General features: G+C 43.9%; 1 protein-coding gene across 11 annotated transcripts in view; it reads left to right on the top strand.

Annotated features, from left to right (window-relative positions):
* KREMEN1 (kringle containing transmembrane protein 1) overlaps positions 1-20,129 on the top strand; it is a 155,384-nt gene that overhangs the window by 43,620 nt on the left and 91,635 nt on the right. For 10 of the 11 annotated variants that reach the window (XR_006285953.1, XM_043529151.1, XM_043529147.1 and 7 more), the window contains one exon: positions 6,702-6,884. Coding sequence is in view for 9 of the 11 variants with exons in the window: in XM_043529151.1 (XP_043385086.1) it covers positions 6,702-6,884 (183 nt within the window). In the remaining 2 variants the exon portion in view is untranslated. Of the gene's footprint in view, positions 1-6,701; positions 6,885-19,388; positions 19,701-20,129 lie in introns of all 11 variants that reach the window. The other variant, XR_006285954.1, reaches the window with a different exon arrangement.

The raw sequence follows: 20,129 nt of genomic DNA, 5'->3' as shown, positions 1-20,129 counted from the left end.
GGCCGCATCACTGAAACCTTTTCATACAATGATACAAAAGTATAGTCAAAAATGAAAAGTAATATACTATTAAAAGTAAATGTGTTAACTTTTTTAAAACTGTAATGTGAAGATGGGTTTTAATAAAATATAAACACTCAGTAATGCACCTCAGTAAAACGACGAAACACATATTTACTTTTAGAATTACTTCTGTTAAAGCCCCCCCGCCCCTGGCCCTGCCCCCACTCCACCCCTTCCATGAGGCCCTGCCTCTTCCTACCCCTTCCCCACCCCCATTCCAAACCCTTCCCCAAAGGCTTCGCCCCCCGCCGCCCCTATTCCAACCCCTTCCCCAAATTCCCACCCTGGTTCCGGCTCTTCTCCACGTCCTCCCCTGAGTGCACCACATCCCCGCTCCTCCCCCCTCCCTCCTGGAAAGTCCCAAGCACCACCAAACAGCTGTTTGGCGGCAGGAAGCGCTGGGAGATAGGCAGAGGAGCAGGGATGTGGCACACTTAGGGAGGAGGAGGGACGGGGGGTGAGGGGAGCTTGGCTGCCAGTGGAGTCAGCGCCTATGGCGAGCCGCAGGAAATAACTCAGCGGGCCGCATGTGGCCCACAGGCCGTGTGTTTGAGACCCCTGGATCAGAGGTTACCCTAGGGTTCCGAGAGTGCTGCAGTTTCGCATTCTGGAGCCAGTGCCTCTCTAAAGAGGCAGAGGAGCTGCTCCCCATTGAGTGCACTGAGGAAAAGGTTGCATAAGACTTGTTGAGACCACTCCAGATCTCATGAAGATTCTTCTGCCTCCACCAGAAAGAGTATCGATGGGCATGGTGTTAATGTTGGCACACGGGATGGAGGAAGTCCTTCAAACCTGTCCCTGATACTGTGTATGGAGGTCAGAGACCCTGTACCGTTGACTCTGGTTCTGGCCCCAAAGTGTCCATTGAGTCCGGTACCAACAACAGTGATGCTGGTACCAGCTGTTTCCACTCTAGCAGTGTATCACGTGGCAATGGAGCTCCTCTGCCTTTCTGTCTGGACCTTATCCAGGGTTTTGCCAGGACTATATTGTTTACAACACCATTGGCTGAGCAGGCTGTTGAACCTTTGGGTCCGGCAGCACTGTATCCTGATATTTCCCTGCTGCAGACTGTGGAAGTGAGGCTGATGCTGGGAACGATGCAAGGGACCTCCTTGGTACCAAGAAACTCCTTGGCATCACATTTTGCACCACCAATGTTACCGTGACAGTACTTACCACCCTCTGCATCGGCACCATCAGTTATGTTGGTACCACTGCTGACTTCTGGGATGACAACATTCCTGGCACCAGAAATAACAGAAGTGTACTTAGTGTTGGCAGTACCATATCCACCGTCAGTGCCGGTCCCTTGTTTTTGGGCAACAGATGAGTCAGACCAGTTGCTTGCACCCTCAGGGCTGGCTTCACTTCAACCCGAGACTCCTTGGTGTTGAGTTTGGGATGTTCTTCCTCCTATTCCCCATTGCCTGGCCCATGTTGAAGGCCATTCATGGAGCATCATGGGTACTGGGATTGGCACTAGTCTGCAGTTATGACAGGAGCCCCTAGCCTGGTGCCTACTGGCCACCAATGCACTATTCTTATGCCCAGTGGCCTTCATGGAATCCATGGGACACTCATCAGTTGCAGAGGTCACACACCTCATCTCACTTTAAGGTGAGCTCTCTGGGCATGTCAATGACAGGCCAATGACCCACCACGGGTTCAGACACCATTGAGCCTTCCCCTGGCAGAGCCTCCAGAGTTGCCCCATTCAGGTCTGCCAGTATAGGAATGGAATCCAGTCCTGGTGTAGTTTAACTGCCTCTTTATCGTCCCAGGATGATTCAGCAGTGCACGGCTCTTTCTCTCCTTCAAAGTCTGAGGACTCCAAGGCCTACTAGGACCATTTGCAGTGTATGGCTGCTTCCCTGGGTATCTAGGCAGAGCTTCTCCAGGAAAATACCCATAAATTGTTGGATATCCTGCACCTGTCTGCCCCTAGGAGAGTGGCCTTTTCTATTAACGATGTTCTCCTGGAGCCTGCAAAGGTTCTTTGGACCATGCCACTTTCAGTGCCACCTACTGCAAAGTGTTTGGAGAAATGCTATTTTGTCCCAGTGCAGGGATTTGAGGGCTTTTACTCCAGCCCAGCCCCTAATTCTCTGGTTGTAATTATGGTGAATGACAGAGCTCAGCTGACCAGGTTTAAGTCCACTCCTAAGAACAAGGATTCTAAGAGGATGCACTTAGTGGGTAGAAATATTTACAACTCTTCTTCTCTGCAAATGTGGATTGTGAACCAGAAGTCATTGTTGTCCAATTATGACTTTGTGAATAGGATGGCTGTGTCTAAATTTGCAGACCAGCTGCCTGAAGCCTCCAGAGAGGAATTTCAGGTGTTCATCAGTGTCTTGGTGGCCAAGACATCATTACAGTCCACGCTGGATGTCAGGGACACTTCAGCCACAGTGATGGCCCTGGCGGTGTCCATGAGAAGGGTGTCCTGGCTGTAGAATTAGGGCATTGCTCCTGTCATGCAGCTGGCTATAGAGGATTTGTCCTTCGATGGCCAGGTATTCTTTTCGGACAAAACAGATAAGACTCTGCGCTCCTTCAAGGATTCTAGGGATACCCTACATTCCTTGGGGGTGTATACACCATCAGTGCAAAGGCATCACTATGGCGGTCAACAACAGCAGTAGTAACAATGCTGTCAGTAATGCACCTGTGGGCAGCCTTTCACTCCCCTAAGACAGCTGCGCTACCCCAGAAAGAGACATCTATCCAGAGAAGGAGGCATTCGGGTCCAAGCACCCATTTTGATTTGTTAGTCTAGAGCAGTTCAGTTGTTTCTTCCTTTACCCTGTTCCCTCCATTTGGGGACAGGCTGGCTTGCTTCCACAGTGCTTGGGGCTCGATTACTGCCAACAGCTGGGTCCAAAGCATTGTCAGATTGGGCTATTCTGTCCAGTTCCTCTCCGCCTCTCCCTGTCCCTCTTCAGGGACCCATCTCATGAGATACTGTTTCTCAAGCAGGTCTGGTCTCTACTGGCTTTGGGAGCTGTAGAGGAGGTTCCTCCGGAACACTAGGGTCAGGGTTTCTATTCCTGGTGCTTTCTGATTCCCAAATCCAAAGGAGGGGTAAGACCTATTCTCGACCTTTGCAGCCTCAGCATATAGATACATGAGGTTCCAAAGGTCACCGTATCAACTTCCATCCTTGCATTATCTCAGAACAACTGGTTTGCTGCTCTGGACCTTCAGGGTGCTTATTTCATGTGGCAATTTTGCTGAGTCACAGAAAATTCCTCCAGTTCTTCATGGTAGAGTGCCATTTCAGTGGTTCCTTTTTGCCTCTCTTCTGCCCCCCGGGTTTTTACCTGGTGTATGGTCAAGCCAATGGCATACTTTAGAAAGAAGGAAATCCATATCTCCCCATATCTAGATGACTGGCTAGTGAGGGGCAGGTCCAGATAAGAAGTTCTTTCTCACACACACCTTACACTGCACTTACTCAACCATCTGGGTCTCATCCTAAACACCAGAAAGTCAACATTGGTTCCCACTCAGAAAATCAAGTTCATTGGGGTCCTAATAGAGTTTGAGAGCATTTTTGCCAACCAACAGTATTCAGGCAATTTGCCACTTTTGTCTAGGTCAGCAGTCTCAACCTTCCACAACAGTTCAGATGTGCTTGAGGCTCTTGGGCTACATGTCTTCCTGCATGCAGGTGATCCAATTGGTAAGATTGCATCTTTGCCCTCTTCAGATGTGGCTTAGGACAGTTTATCCTCATCTCTTCATCCCTTGGACAGATTGATCCACCTCCCTCCATTGGCCCTGGACTCCTTGCAGCTGTGGGCACTTCAGGAGAATGTACACCAAGGCATTCCCTTTGCCCAGCCCTCACCAACCAGGTCTGTTATCACCAATGCATCCCTGAAAATCGACCTGTTTGCTACAATGGATGTGTTTGTTCTGCTTTTGTGTGGTACCAGTCCAGGCTTCCTGACTGACACCTGTCATCTTAGCTGGCATTTGCCTCTGCTGTATGTGTTTCCTCTGATCCCAATCATTCCACAGGTCATCCTCAGGCTGAAAGTGGATTGTGCCGAGCTCATCCTCATTGCCCTGATGCGGCCGAGACAGTGTTGGTTCTCCAACCTCACGCTATTGATTCAGCGTCCCATAACCTTTCTTCTCTAGTCTGACCTGTTCACACAGAATCATGGTTGCACACTGCATCCCGTGCTCAGTTCCCTGCATCTCACAGCATAGCTGCTTTGTGGTTGAATGAGGAGGAAAAGCAGTGTTTGTTGGCTGTTCAATAGGTTCTACTCAATAGTAGAAAGCCCTCTACCAGAATGGCCTATTTGGGGAAATGGAAGCGGTTTTCTTTGTGGTCATTGGCCCTTGGAGTTCAACCAAACTGGCCTTTATCCATGACATCTTGGATACTTGCTGTATCTCCAGTCATCAGGCCTTGCATTTAGCTTATTGAGGGTGCATCTGGTGGTGATCTCAGCATTCCATCCCTCCATTCATGAAAGATCAGTCTCTTCCAGTGCCATGATAGCAAGACTCTTAAAAAGGCATCTTCGTTGTCATCCTCCAGTCCTAGAGCCAGTCCCTTTGTGGTACCTTAACACAGTCCTAGTGGTGTTGATGGACCTTCCGTTTGAGTCTCTGGCATCTTGTCCCTTTCCTCTTTTATGTCAGAAGACTGCGTTCCTGGTGGCCATAATAATCCGTAAGGAGAGGCTGAGAGTTGCAGGCTCTGATGCCAGAGCCTCCTTATACACAATTTTACAAGAGCAAAGTAACTTTACAGCTGCACCCAAAATTTTTATCTAACATGGTCTCTCAGTTTCATTTGAACCAGGCGGTATATGTACCTGTTTTTTTCTGAAACTACATTAATCTCCGGAGGAGCAGCATCTCCACACATTAGATGTCAGACAATGTACCTATGCCTACATGCATAGGAATTAACCATTTTGTGCTTCGCCTCATCCGTTTGTGTCATATGCAGATTGTACGAAGGGTGCAAGCGGTCTGTTCACAAACAAACTCTAAGTGGATAACATCCTGTAACAGGACAGCATATGAAATAGCTTTGACTACACCTCCTCAGCAGGTTCAAGCTCATTCCATAAGAGCGCAGGCCACGTTAATAGCGTTACTAAGTGACGTCTTAGTATTATTTGAAAGGCTGCCACGTGGTCCTTGATACATACATTTGAGAACCATTATGCTATTACTGCATCATCTAGAGCTGACGCAAACTTTGGGAAGGTGATCCTGCAATCCTTGTTTAGATAGGCTCTTAGTCCCACCATCTGTGGCTACTGCTTTTGAATCACCTAAGTGAAATAAATGGCTTCAACTACTCAAAGAAATGGTTACTTACTATAACTGTGGTTCTTCGAGATGTGATGCAAATGTGTATTCCACAACCCACCCTCCATCCTCTCTGCATTGGGGTCTAGTCTCCATGCATTCATTGTGAAGATACTGAGGGGGGTTGAGGCAGTGTTGCCTCATATAGACGGGGTGGGGCTATGAGCACGACACACAAGCACTGCCTCCTAGGGGTACTGTTATGCAAAATTCTCCGTCTCCGGTGCACTGAGCACACACACACCTTCATGGAATACGCATCTGCATCATATCATGAAGACCCATAGTTATAGTAAGTAACCGTTTCCTCACAAAGGACCAAGTAGTGCCCCTGAAATCTACCTCAGGCTCCTTACAGTATGGCATAGGACACTCTGACCGGTTAGTGGGCATCATATTTGCTTTTCTTCCTCTTGACAACTGCAACTAGTTCGCAGTCCTATTTTGGCAGCATAAATGGAGGCAAGTTAAAAATTGTCAGCAAAGAAGACACCCATGTATGTAATTTAAACTTTTGTCTTCATTGAGTAACAATACATCTGCCAAAAACAGGTTTTCAAGTCCCCAAATGAAGAGAAAAATTACCTTAAATATAATCACAGTTTTGATCACCATAGTTTCTCTCACTGCTGCTGTTACTACTTCTGAAGTCCAGAAACTCTTGTTCAGTAATAGAATTTGATCATTTTTAAAATGTGTACTTGTATCCTGTGTGTATGAGATACAGTTTTCTGTTATACGTCATTTTTACAGCTCTAAAGAGAGACAAAGAAAGAAGAGGTGACATTGTAAATCAGCTCATTTGCAGCTCAAAAAAAAATAAGGTTTTTAGATCTCTATTGTGGAAATCACAGAATTGTAGAAACAGATTGTGAAGGATAATGTGATACCCAGAGCTACCCTTTCAAACTTTGATTATGTGGGTTCTAGTCTACTTGATGAAAAGAACAAAAAATAAATGCAAAATAATAGATATCAGCCTCCAGAATATTCGGGAGCAGAAGTATTTGCCTGACAAATACTGAATTATGATGATGTTCCACAACTGTGTTGTCAGAAAATACCCATGATCCACTGAAGATCAACAGGGCTGTGGGTGTGACTATCACCAGCTTCATGTTGAGTTAAGGTTGCTCTTGCTAGTTTATTGCTCTCAATTGTTAGCTCTGCTAGACTAAAAGAATCTGTTACTCTTTTTCAATTATATTTAAATCACCATGCAACTCACTGGACTAGCGGTGCCAGTGAAACTAAAAGACTTTCACCAGATAGCTGTTATCTCCTTTTCTTAGTGGTCTCTTGTGGCTGGTTGGATCACCCCACGAATGGGAAAAAAGAAGGGACAAATTACCTGTTGAACTCAACCATCCGATTTAGCTGCAATCAAGGATATAGGCTTGCTGGATCAGAAGAACGAACCTGCCAGTTGACTGGGGTTTGGTCAGGGGGCACAACCAGCTGTTTGCCAGGAACAGGTATGTGTGGGTGTGGGTTTTTTTTCAAATGTCACAAATTTTAATTAAAAATCGTTGATGTGAACATGGCCATTTCAGCAATGGCATGATGCTGAAAACAAAAGCACCAACTTTTCTCTTGAAAAGATGTTGAATACAAGAAACCTGATCTGCTACAAAAACAGATGTTTAAATCTGAAGAGCAGTCAGTTATCTATCTACTCTGACTTACTGTATTGTAATCTAATATAGATTTTTATTCCATGCTCATCATCTCTTTTGGAATCTATTTTTTTAAGCCAATCATGAGTTGGGCTACATACTTAACTTCTTATGGCCTTTTGCCCAAAATAACTGATAGTTTACTTCTCTTACAGCATCCAGTCAAATTCTCAAACTCATTCTTATTAAAGTTAATAGCGTAGTGAAAAAAATGTGATTATGTAATTAAAGATTGTTGCATAGTACATATGCATAAGGGGCAGAATTAAGGTTGCAAAAGGAGCCTTAATATAGCATTTCCTAGTTTTTTAGTAATTTATTTTACAACTGTAATGTTCTTATAACAGGACTTTTTTAAATTAAACATATTTAGATTCCAGATCAAATTGTTATGGACTGGGATGAAGGCAGTCTTGCCTAGTAGTCAGAGCAGAAGTCAGGTCTAGTGGGTGGAGCAGGCACCTAGATTGAGAACGAAGCCAAAGGTCAACACCAGAATCAACTGCCAGTTACCAGAACCAGGAATTGAAGCTGATGGTCAGAGCAGAGGTCAGCTACCAAATGCCAGAGCCAAGGATCAAGCCAGAGTCAGGGTCTGAAGTTGGAGGCCGGGATCAGAACCAGGGCTGGTAACTGATGATTGGAGGCTAGAGGCGTAAGAGCAGGAACTGGAGGAGAGGCAAGGATCAAGCATGGAGCAGAAGCACAGTGAGAACAGGAGCAAAGGCAGGGGTCAGGCAGGAACCAGGAACAGAGCAGGAATAAGGAACAGGGTGGGGTGCAGGAGGCAGGCTCAAGCAGGGTCCAATGCAGCCACAAAAAAGAAATCACCCTGTTCCTTGAACAATCTTCTGATGCCTCCTTCTGGCTTAAATAACGTAGTTGGGCCAATCAGTGGAGCTGAGCAATCCTCCAATCAGGGCTCCTGTGCATTGGGCTTTGGCTAAGGCTGTAGTCCTAGTTGCTCCTCAGCCCATTGTTCTTCAGTAGTTATTGGGTGGAGGCCAGGATGTGGCAACCGTCTTGGGGATTCCCAGGCCTGGGTTCAAGGCCTGGGACATCCCATGCATGCAGAATGTTAAGGGTCTTCAAAAACAGATGAAGGTATGGTCCCTGACCATTGGTTATCCACAGCTGTCTTATGACTAATTTAGACTTTAGATTCTTTTGCAGCAGGAAGCCATCATTTATCTGTAAAGTGCTATGATTTATAAATGCAATTTATAGTATCATAATACAGAAACAGATAATTTGACTAATTTTATTATCTCTCTCGCTCTCCCGCTCACCCTCTTCATATGTCACTTCTGTTAGATTGTGAGCTCTTCAGGATAGGAACTGTAGATGAAATCCTGGCACTGCTGAAGTCAGTGAGAATTTCGTCTCCTCTCTGTGCTCACATCCTATCTCTCCCTACTAATCTAGGATCAGCCTCCTCCATTCCTTTGAACATTCTCAGCTGTTGGCATAACAGCCGTCTCCTAAGCATCTCCTGCCATGTGTAACAGCCTCTCTGCATCTCTGTGCCTCATTAGTATTTCATCTCTTTTCAGATCTCAACTTAAAACTCCTGTCTGCCTTTGCCTATGCATCTTAGTGTCTGAGCAAAACTATAGGCAATCATGTGCCTATGTCAAGTATGCTGTTACCATAGTTACATAAGCAAATTGGGCATCAGCACAGGCTGATCATCAAATAACCAATTTGCATAAATGTTTATGATAGTTGTGCATGCAGTCTGCATCTGAGCAAATCTGTTTGCATATGGCCCCATCTTCTGTGCCCTAATTTTTCTTCCAGGCTGGTTTTGGCCTTATGATTAAAAGTTTTAGTTTATCTACTATACAGTATCTTTACATAATTGGTTTCTGCCATTTACACCAAGTATTATCTATTATCTTGTACTTAATTCTTTAAAGTACTTTTGGACAGCTGCACCAACACGTGTACAACACTGCAAACAATGATTATACTGACAGGTTTCAGAGTGGTAGCCGTGTTAATCTGTATCAGCAAAAAGAACGAGGAGTACTTGTGGCACCTTAGAGACTAACAAATTTATTCGAGCATAAGCTTTCGTATTTATTCTTTTACGTAGAGACTGTCCGGTTTGGCCAATAAATGGACACAAATCAGACATCAAGAATTATAACATTCAAAAACCAGTCAGAGAACACTTCAGTCTCACTGGTCACTCGATTACAGACCTAAAAGTCGCAATATTACCAAAAAAACCCTTCAAAAACAGACTCCAACGAGAGACTGCTGAATTGGAATTAATTTGCAAACTGGACACCATTAAATTAGGCTTGAATAAAGACTGGGAGTGAATGGGTCATTACACAAAGTAAAACTATTTCCCCATGCTTATTTCCCCCCCCCCCACTGTTACTCTTACCTTCTTGTCAACTGTTGGAAATGGGCCACCCTGATTATCACTACAAAAGGTTTTTTTCTCCTGCTGATAATAGCTCACCTTAATTGATCACTCTCCTTATATTGTGTATGGCAACACTCATTTTTTCATGTTCTCTGTGTATATATATATCTTCCTACTATATTTTCCACTGCATGCATCCGATGAAGTGGGTTTTAGCCCACGAAAGCTTATGCTCAAATAAATTTGTTAGTCTCTAAGGTGCCACAAGTACTCCTCGTTCTTTTAATGATTATACTGTACTCATAGATAGAACATACTTTAAACTTCCACAGGATGGCACTGTTTCAGACCAGTGTAATATCACAATGTGGCACGTTATGTTTTGACAAGTTATTTGTAATGCTGAGTGCATAATGTCTTTCAATTTTGTGCTTTTTATGTTTGTGAATCATCTGGAAGCAGCTTACACCTATATTCAATTTAACTCAATCTCCTTCCCCAGGAACATGAGCTCTGTGCCTGTCTATACACAAAAGTTGTACTGCTTTGACTCTCCCTGTCTGGTTAAAGTGTTACAGCCCCACACGGGTGGCTGCTTTTATTCTGGTATAGTGGTGCTTATACTGGAATAGCTAGTCCCATACTGGAGGGGGAATAAGCATCTGGGTATATGGCCCCTTTGTCCCAGCATCGCTGCACCCACACTAAGAGTGGTACTGGTGTAAATACATTGGTAAAAATAATCCCTGTAGCCCATGCAGTTACACCAGGACAAACACTGTGTGTTAAAGCAGGGATACACTCAGCACTTTTTGTCAGTGCAGCCTATTGGATAGACTCCGTCCTTCTCCTGGCTTTGCCACTGACCTGCTGGGTGACCTTGGGCAAGTCAGTCCCTGCTCTGTGCCTCAGTTTCCCCATCTGTAAAATGGGGATAACAATGGTATAAAGTACTCTGAGACCTTCTCATGACAAGAGCTAGGTAGTCATATTATACTGACATAAGAGTGTCTCCATGGGATTGTACCATCTGAGTAGAGGGGTTTAAATTCACATCAGCTGCAAACATTTTCTGACATGGACCAGGCCTGAGTTATAGGGTGTTAAAGTGGCCATTTCCCTTCTGCCCCTTGAGCTTGTGCAGGAAATATTGGCAGTGCCAGAATCAGTGAATATTCTCAGTCTGGGCTCACACCACCATCAGATGATGTTTTGGAAACCCCTGGGAGCTGCCAGAGGAGTTGTATCAGAGCAGGAAGGGAGAGAGCCAAGCTTCCCCTTTCTCCAGTGTCTCATCTCCCCTGGGAGAACCACATGGGGCAGGATTCCCACCTCTCGGGGATGAGGAAGAGAGACAGCCAGGTCAGGTTCCCCGACCATCCTTTGAAGTCAGCACATTTCCCCTCAGGGATAAGGAGTATGGGGAACAAGCAGGATGAACTGGAAGTCATGGTATATGAAGAAAATTATGACTTAATTGGCATCACAGAGATTTGGTGGGACAACTTCCATGATTGGAGTACCAGCATTGAGGGATATAGCTTGTTCCAAAAGGATAGGTACAGGAAAAAAGGAGGAGGTCTTGTGCTGTGCATCAAGAATGTATATACGCTAGCTCTCAGTCCAACGGGAAGTGAGCAACAGACCTACTGAGTCTCTGGGTGAGGGTAACAAGGGAAAAGAACAGTAGCAATGTTATGGTGGGGATCTATTATAGACCATCAAATCAGAGTGGAAATGGATGAGTCATTTTACAAGCAGGTAACAAGATTAGCTAACACATATAAGCTAGTATTAATGGGGGATTTTAACTTCCCTGATATCTGTTGGAAGACTATTGCAGCAAAACATAATACACCATGCAAATTCTTAGTGTGTGTAGGGGACAGCTTTCTGATCAGAAAGTTGAGGAAATGACGAGTGGGTTGTCCAGTTAGGATCTGATTTTGACCAGCAGGCATGAGTTAGTTGTGAACGTGAAGGTGGTCAGGAACTTGGAAGGAAGTGATCATGATCTGATAAAATTCAAGATCCTATGGAAAGGATCACATGAGAACAGCAAAACGAGGACACTGGATTTCAGAAAGGCAGATTTCAGCTGACTCAGAGAAATAGTAGGGAAGGTCCTATGGAAAGATAAGTTAGGAACAAAAGGAGTCAGAGGGGGCTGACAGTTCTTAAAAGATGTAATACTAGAGGCTCAACATCAAGCAATTCGGACACAGAGGAAAGAAGAGCCACAGGAGTCCATTGTGGCTTTCAGAAGGAGCTTTTTAGCTATCTAAAAACCAAAAGGGGTACATACAGGAGATGGAAGGAGGGGTATGGCACCAAAGAAGTATACACAAGTGTGTAGGGAGAAAATCAGGAAAGCCCAGGCAAAGAATGAGTTACAGCTGGCAAGAAATGTTAGAGACAACAGGAAGGGGTTCTTAAAACATTTCAGACAAAAAAGAAAGATCAAGGATGGTGTGGGGCCACTGCTCAAGGGAGAAGGTGAGCTGGTAATGGAAGATGATAGGAAGGCAGAGCTGCTCAATGCCTACTTTGCTTCATCATTGCTCAAAAAAATAACGTGTGACGGGACAACTAGCGAAGTTACCAGAGACAATAAAGTGGAAGGGATGCAGATTGGGATATAAAGAAGACACCAGAGATCTTCTGATCAATTTGAATGAATTCAGATCAGCAGGGCCTGATGCTATTCACCCAAGGGTACTGTAGGAATTAGATTAAGAAAACTCAGAGCCACTGGCAATAATATTTACAAATTCATGGATGACCAGAGAGGTCCCAGAAGACTGGAGAAGGGCTAACGTAGAACACATCTTTAAAAAGGCGGGAAAGGAGGAGCCGGGAAACTATAGACCAGTCAGCCTAACTTTGATACCTGGGAAGCTACTAGCTACTAGTATGTATAAAATGTTTAAAACATTCAATTTGAAAGTACCTGGAAGATGAAGGAGTAATCACTAGCAGCCAGCATGAATTTGCCAAGAACAAATCGTGCCAAACCAGCTTGATTTCCTGATTTGGTGAATAGTGGGAATGCAGTGAACATAATGAACCTGGACTTCAGCAAGGCTTTTGACATAGTCCCATAGTCCCAGAATGATATTCTGTTAAGAAAGATGGAGAAATGTGGGTTTAACAGAACTACCATGAAGTGTATACATAATTGGTTAAACAACCGCAAACAAAGAGTGAAATGATGTCGGATTGGAGGGAAGTCTCAAGTGGGGTTCCACAGCTATCTATTTTGGGTCCAGTCTTAACATCTTTATTAATGACCTGGATGTAGGTATAGAGAGCATACTGCTCAAGTTTGCAGATGACACAAAGCTGGGGGAGGGGGTGCCAATACTTTGGAGGATAGCACTAAAATTCAGAGGTATATTTCTGTGATGCTGTTGCAAAAAAAGCAAATGCAATTTTAGGTGGCATTAACAGAGGCATAGCATGCAAGTCACAGTAGGTGATAATTCTCTTTTGCCACAGAGAGCAGGCCAAGAGGCAATGGGTTCAAACTACAGCATAGCAGATTTACATTAAATCTTAGGAAAAGCTTTGACTATATGAACAGTAGGACAATGGAACAGACTGCCACGGGAGATTGTGGAAGCTTCTTCACTGGAGGTTTTCAAAAGGAGGCTGGATAGTCATCTGTCTTGGATGGTTTGGACGCAACAAATCCTGTATCTTGGCTGGGGGTTAGACTAGATGACCCTTTTGGGCCATTCTAACCTTTTGCTTCTAAGAGTCTTCTGCTGTTAGCAGCTAATAGGGCTAGTCTTGGTGCTCCAGTAGCTGCAGTGTGGGTGATGGTGCTGAAGGCCCAGGGTTCAAACCCTACCAGTGAGACCTGATATAAGGGTTGGGGGAATTACAGGTGCACATATATATACATATACACATACATATACACATATATATATTTACATTTGTCCTTTCAAAACAAAACTAATTCTAGGAAATGGAGGAGATGGTATGATGAGGTTGTCTCCGATGGCATGTGGCCTATCCATGTCTGCTATTAGCAAATACCTCCAGCTGCTGGAGATGGGACACTAGATGGGGAGGGCTCTGAGTTACTATAGAGAATTCATTCCCAGCTGTCTGGCTGGTGGTCTTGCCTACATGCCCAGGGTCTAACTGATCGCCATATTTGGGATCAGGAAGGAATTTTCCATCTGGTCAGACTGGTGGAGATCCCAGAAGGGTTTCACCTTCCTCTGCAGCATAGGGCACAGGTCACTTGCTGGTTTGAACTAGAGTAAATGGTGGATTCTCTGTAACTTGAAGTCTTTAAATCAAGGTTTAAGGACTTTGGTAACTCAGCAGAGGTTATGGGCCTATTGCAGGAGTGGGTGGGTGAGTTTCTGTGGCTAGCAATGTGCAGGAGATCAGACTGGATGATCATGATGGTCCCTTCTGGCCGCAAAGTCTATGAGTTTTACTCTTCCACCAGCAGAAGTTGGTCCAATAAAAGATATTATCTCACCCACCTTTTCTTCCTCATATCCTAGGACCAACATGGTTACAATAACACTGCAAACATAATGACACTTACTTGCTGAGTATTTTCAGTTACCAATTCTTGGTCTGCAGGAAGATTCTGCTACTCTTACTTCAGGATAGTTCTACTGTTTTGAACAGGGCTATCAGTGGAGTAAGATAGTGCTCCACGTGAGTTTGGATGGCAGAATCTGGCCTTTAGTGACCAGTTCACTGTGAATATTCGCCATTTGAAATCTGAGTTGTGTTGATTAGTTGTGAATGGACACATGCTTCTGCCCCCTTGTCAAGCTTAGCTTAAACTCTTCGAATCCGGTACCAGGACAAATATTTGTATAGTGACTTTAAAATTCTTTCCAAAAATATTCTCAAATATTTTGCTTAAAATGCATTTATCCAATATTCCTCCCAGGAAACTCATTTGTATAAAGTGAACACACAGGCATAATTGTAGACTATATATGGAAAGCAAATGCAAAAGAGACAAGAGCACAATCTAAGTGACTTCACTAAAAAAATTGAATGACTATTCATAGAACAATTTCTTTGCAGTATTCACCCTGCTATTGTTAGTTAAAAATCAGTATAAGACTGCATTCATAAAGGCTAATAGGAGCAGTGACACTATGCTGTAAGGAGTGAAACTAGAGAGACTGGGATATCACAGCTCACTTTTATATTGGCCTGGGTCATTTTAGAACATTTCTAAGCATATTGAAAGGATGTTAATTTCAGAAACTGGAGATCTAATAGGGAATGGCAGAATTCTTCTGTGCTCTTAATAATAATGGATCTTCCTTTAAAGCCCACAGTGGAATAAAATCTTTACAAAGTAAAGCAGTGGCTTCTTCAACACAGAGTCAGTGGTAAAATGTTTTGCCAAATAGCAAAATAAGACCATTTTCTGTTATTGCCATCAACCAGATGCCTGTTGGATATGAGCCAGTTAGTCTCAATAAGTAAACTGGATATTAACATTTGCACTAGAGAGAGGCAAAAAGCCAACACTGGAAGATCAAAGAGAGGGGGAGCTGGAAGACGTTCAAAAATTAGCATAGCTCAGTATGATGGAGCAATGCTACAGTTTCATGGATAAGCAGATATAAAATGAATGTCTTCTAGTGTATATTTTTCTGAATGTAGTAGAAGAATAAGGTAGGGGCTTTTTTGTTTGTTTGTTTTTAACAGCAACACTTTTCCTGCTAGACAGAATTCTCAGGGTTGGTTTTGTTTTTTTAAAATTTGGGTAAAAAATGATTATTCCCTATCCTCAGGGAAGTTGGAGACTGAGAGCACTGCTTACTCAGACATAACAGGGTACTGCAAATATGCAGTATAATATACAAGCTGTACACACAGTTTTTCCAATGAATGCACTTTGGTACTAATATTCATTGGCACCCTTGCTCTTCCATTCTTTGCTCTAAACAGCTCTGGCATTGCACTTCAGTCTTGACCTGCAATAGCTTCCTTTTTTCTAAGTGCAGGTTTCTCCAGAGTGGCAGGCTTGACAAAATTGAACAAAGTCATCCCTCCTATGTGTATCTATCAGTTTTATAATATGGACATCTACTCTTTTACTCCCATTAAACAACATTTCAGTTCTGACCCAATCAGAGGTGTGAATTTGTGTCTACGAATAGATGGCTAGTGCTGGTTTTCTTTATACTGATTTTGATAGCACAGTATTCCCCATAACAAAAAAGTTGAGTATAACTGCTTCATCATAGAGAGAACATCTCTTTGACATATCTGATATGTGCTGAAACTGAGCAATGAGAGTGCCAATTTTCCTCCCCAACTCTGGGCCCCTATATTACAGCATCTGATGCCATTGACAATGGACATCCTACTGTCTCACTTCAGATAATGATGGAAAGGCTCTGGAATATTTGCCATCCTTCCTTTGAGAATACTCATATTGATGGTGGGAAACTGCTCCTCTACCTCCAGAGTATTCCCCTGCGGAGTCCCATGGGGCTCCATCACATCCTCCATCCTTTTTAAAATTGGGGGAAATTCTGAGATACCATGGTCTCAAACACCAGTCATCGTTGTCTTCTTTCGTATGGCTTGAGTAGGTAGCAATGACTACAAACTTATATCTAGGTTTGATAGCCAGCACATTGCCGCAGCAGTGAGCTGGTGAATGTCCTTCAGACCCCCAGTGAAAGAACAAAGGGGACACTCAAATATGATGTGCTCCATTGTTAGTGCCTGGTGACCACTGTCACATACAGGTATTTGCCTCATTTTCCATTTAAAGAGGGTTTGTCCACATCTCCCATGAGATGTCTTGATGCAATTCAATCTGCACCAATCTTTCCAACATAAATCAAAACCCGGTGGTTCCTTGGCAGGGTCAATGGTGAGTTGTTTGTTTTGAACAGTTGAAAGGTTCCATGTGACTCTCCATTGAGCCTCAGTGTTGAAGTTGGGTGTAAAGGTCTTGATGTGGTTCCATAGAGGATTGTGGGATTTTAATTTTGATTTTGGCAGGTTCTGCAGGACATCGTGCAACGGGATCCTTGCGTTTGCATTGACATGGTTAAGAAAGCGAGATGTCTGAGCAGCTCTTCTAATCTGTGGAGGCTGGATGTGCGATAGGACCAGGAGCCAGTTGACTGGAGTTGATTTGAGCATCCTTGACACTATGCACATAGCATTATTGAGTTGAGTGTCAAGGAGTTTAGTGTGACTGCTGTGAGACCACACTGGTGCACAATATTCAGCTGCAGAATATACTAAGGCAATTGTTGCGGTTCATAGGGTCTGTGAACTGGAGCCCCATGATGTTCCAGCCAATTTTCTGATAAGCATGACACTAGACCTAACCTTATCGTGAGTGTTCTTGAGGTGCTGTCGAAAGGTCAGACTCCGGTCTAGTGTAGCACCGAAATACTTTGGGTTAGCTTCATGGCTGACGCTCTCAGTACAGAACTGCATATCGAGTTTGGTATTAGCCATTTAATTGTTCAGATGGAAAGTGGTTACCATGGGGGTTTTTTTGGTTAGTTTCCCAGCATTGGAAATAATCAGCCATTGTGCTAAGATCTTGGGTTAGGGTGCAGCTGATGGCATGAAGGCTTGTATGCTGAACCGTTAAGGCAGTCATCTGCATACATGAATTTCCTTGACTCCATCGCTGGCATATTCGTGATGTGTAGATTAAAAAGTATCGGGGCCAGGACAGAGCCCTGAGGGATGCCCAGCAAAGGTGACTGCAAATGCTGTCACCTCTCATCTTCTTTCTAACAGCAAGATGCCAGCAGACAAAATTACATGCCAGGAGGTCCACTGGGAATTCCACAAGAACCAACAATGCTCAGAGGAATCCCCACTCTCCTCTCCATATTCTGTCAAGGAGATCAACGTTGCACGGTTGGAAACCAAAAGCCAGAAAGCTGCAGCGGTTGATGGCATTCCTCCAGAGTTTCTCAAGAACCGGGGGAGACGGGGACAGGATTAGCTGCTGATGCTTTTTACTGCTGTGCATAGAACCAGAGAAGTGCCAACAAGCTGGTGACAGACAACAGTGGTTGCCCTACTGAAGCCTGAGAAATCCCCAGAGGGTGCAGCCAGCTGCCACTCCATCTCTCTCCTCTCAGCCACCAGCAAGCTCATGGAATGGGCACTGCACCGCTGTCTGTCTGATATTATCAAAGACATCCTCCCAACAGAGCAGGCCAGATTTTGCCTGAAGAGGAACAGCTGTCACCAACTAGATTCACTTACCAGCCACATTGAGGCAGGATTCCAACGTAAATTGATTGCCCTTGTTGAACTAGCCTCAGCATATGACACCGTCTGGAGACAGGGCCTCCTCCTCAAGATCTCCTGCATCATTCACTGCCAGCAAACGATCCATCTCTTGCCAGTGATGACCAGTGACCTCCGCTTTAAGGTACACCTTAATGGCCAGATCAGTAAACCAAACACCAGTAACAGGTAGACAATAGCCTGTTGTATATCTCTTAACTGCAATGCAAATAGCAGTGCTCTGATGATCAGTCTGCCTAGTCAAGATCAGCATCTGGATGAAAAGCAGTTGACTGAAGTTAAACCCAAGCAAGTTAACATGGTTGGGAAGAAGAAAACAATTTGAAGACCATGTCATTTTGCTTTCTGCAGCCTAAGGGTCCTCTCGGAGTGCTCATTTCTGCGACAGCTGCAAAAATGTTTTCTTCCATCTATAACTAGCACCCCGTTTTAAAATCAGTAACCTGGCCACAGTGACCCTGTCTTTTTTGTCCTCCAGGCAGAACTATTACAACTCTCTGTTCCTAGGTATGAGTACAGTAACATTAAAAAAAGCTTAATTTAGTCCAGAAGGCAGGCACCTACTTTCTCAGTAACACCACTCTCAAGATCACTTACTCTAGAGCACTGCTCACTACACTCGCTCTGGCTCACCACAGAATGCCAGGTCAAATTCAGGGTCACTATTTCAAATTTATTAAGATTTTTATTCTTTAAATTTATTCATGTTTCTGGCTTAGTTAGAGCTATTGAAATGAAGTAGTGATGAATGAGGAAAAGTCAGGAAAGTGGGGAGAGAGAAGGTAAAGTAAAAACACCTATGATTTTCCAGAATCCTATTTTGTATTTAAAATTTCAAACCAAAACTATGCAGTGAGGCTTGAATAGTGTTGCTTTCTGTTTTGTTTTCTTTAATTAGTTTCCATAGAAATGTTCTGCTAATGATTATTCTGATATGCTTCTAATTATACTCACACTACAAGGCTTTGCTTCTGCTACAGCAGCTTCTTTTTGCAAAATAGCTTGTAGCAAGGAAGTCAGAAACAACCCCTGGAAAAGAAACTTCAGGCATCCAACAAAACACGTATAAAAATCAACCAAACAATAATTTTGGAAAAAAAATCTTAACATATGTATTGTTTTCCTGATAGAGAGGGATTTGGCATTGTTTACCTGCATCTGGTTGCATTCTCTGTGTACACACACACACACAGAATTAAGTGCTATTCACCTTTTGAGGCTTACATTTTCCAGGTTTGGTCTCTGTGTCAATGTGGTTATTTTTTGGAAAGTTGATACAAAATCCCATCAGCCTTTTTTAAGATGAAAAAAATCAGGTTTTCCTCAGTATGTGTTCCAGGAGAATAGCTCAAAAATATCTAAAAATAAAGCCAGACAATTTCAAGTTAGAAATAAGGCCTTGTCTGCATTAGAAAGGGTTTTTCAGTATCACTATACCAACAAACCTGCCTAGTGGAGACACAGCTTATACTGGCAAAAGCATTCTTTTGCTAGTATTGTTATACCAGTTCTTTAACCAAAGTAAGCCGTCCCAGCAAAAGGATATTTTTGCTAGTGTAACTGCATCTATGCTAGGGCTTTTGCCAAGATAGCCATGTGATTTTTTTTTTCACACTCCCCAACAACAGCATGGCTCTGGGAAGAAGGGTAAAGGAGTTTGAGGCACAAGTCATGTTCTCGTACATCCTCCCTGTTGAAGGAAAAGGCCCAGGTAGGGGCCATCGAATTGTGGAGGTAAATGTGTGGTTGCGCAGGTGGTGTCTGAGAGAGGACTTCGGATTCTTCAACCTTGGGATGTTGTTCCAGGAAGAAGGATTGCTAGGAAGAGATGGGCTCCACCTACCAAAGAGAGGGAAGAGCATCTTCGCAGGCAGGCTTGCTAACCTAGTGAGGAGGGCTTTAAACTAGGTTTGCCGGGGGATGGTGACCTAAACCCAGAGGTAAGTGGAGAAGTGGGATACCAGGAAGAAACACAAGGAGGAGGGTACAACAGGGGAGGCCTCCTGATTCATACTGAGAAAGTAGGGCAATTGGCTATTTATCTGAGGTGCCTGTACATGAATGCAAGAAGCCTGGGAAACAAGCGGGAAGAATTGGCACAGTCAAGGAACTATGATGTGATTGGAATAACAGAGACTTGGTGGGGTAACTCACATGACTGGAGCACTGTCATGGATGGGTATAAACTGTTCAGGAAGGAGAGGCGGGGGAGAAAAGGTGGAGAAGTTGCACTCTATGTAAGAGAGCAGTATGATTGCTCAGAGCTCCAGAATGAAACTGGAGAAAAACCTGTTAAGAGTGTTAGGGTTAAGTTTAGAGGCGAGAGCAACAAGGCTGATGTCGTGGTGAGCGTCTGCTATAGATCACCA

Source organism: Chelonia mydas, chromosome 15 (assembly GCF_015237465.2).
Source record: "Chelonia mydas isolate rCheMyd1 chromosome 15, rCheMyd1.pri.v2, whole genome shotgun sequence".
In the NCBI taxonomy this organism is placed as follows: Eukaryota; Metazoa; Chordata; order Testudines; family Cheloniidae; genus Chelonia; species Chelonia mydas.
The sequence above is the reverse complement of the archived record's forward strand: the minus strand, read 5'-3'. Positions and strand labels throughout refer to the sequence as shown.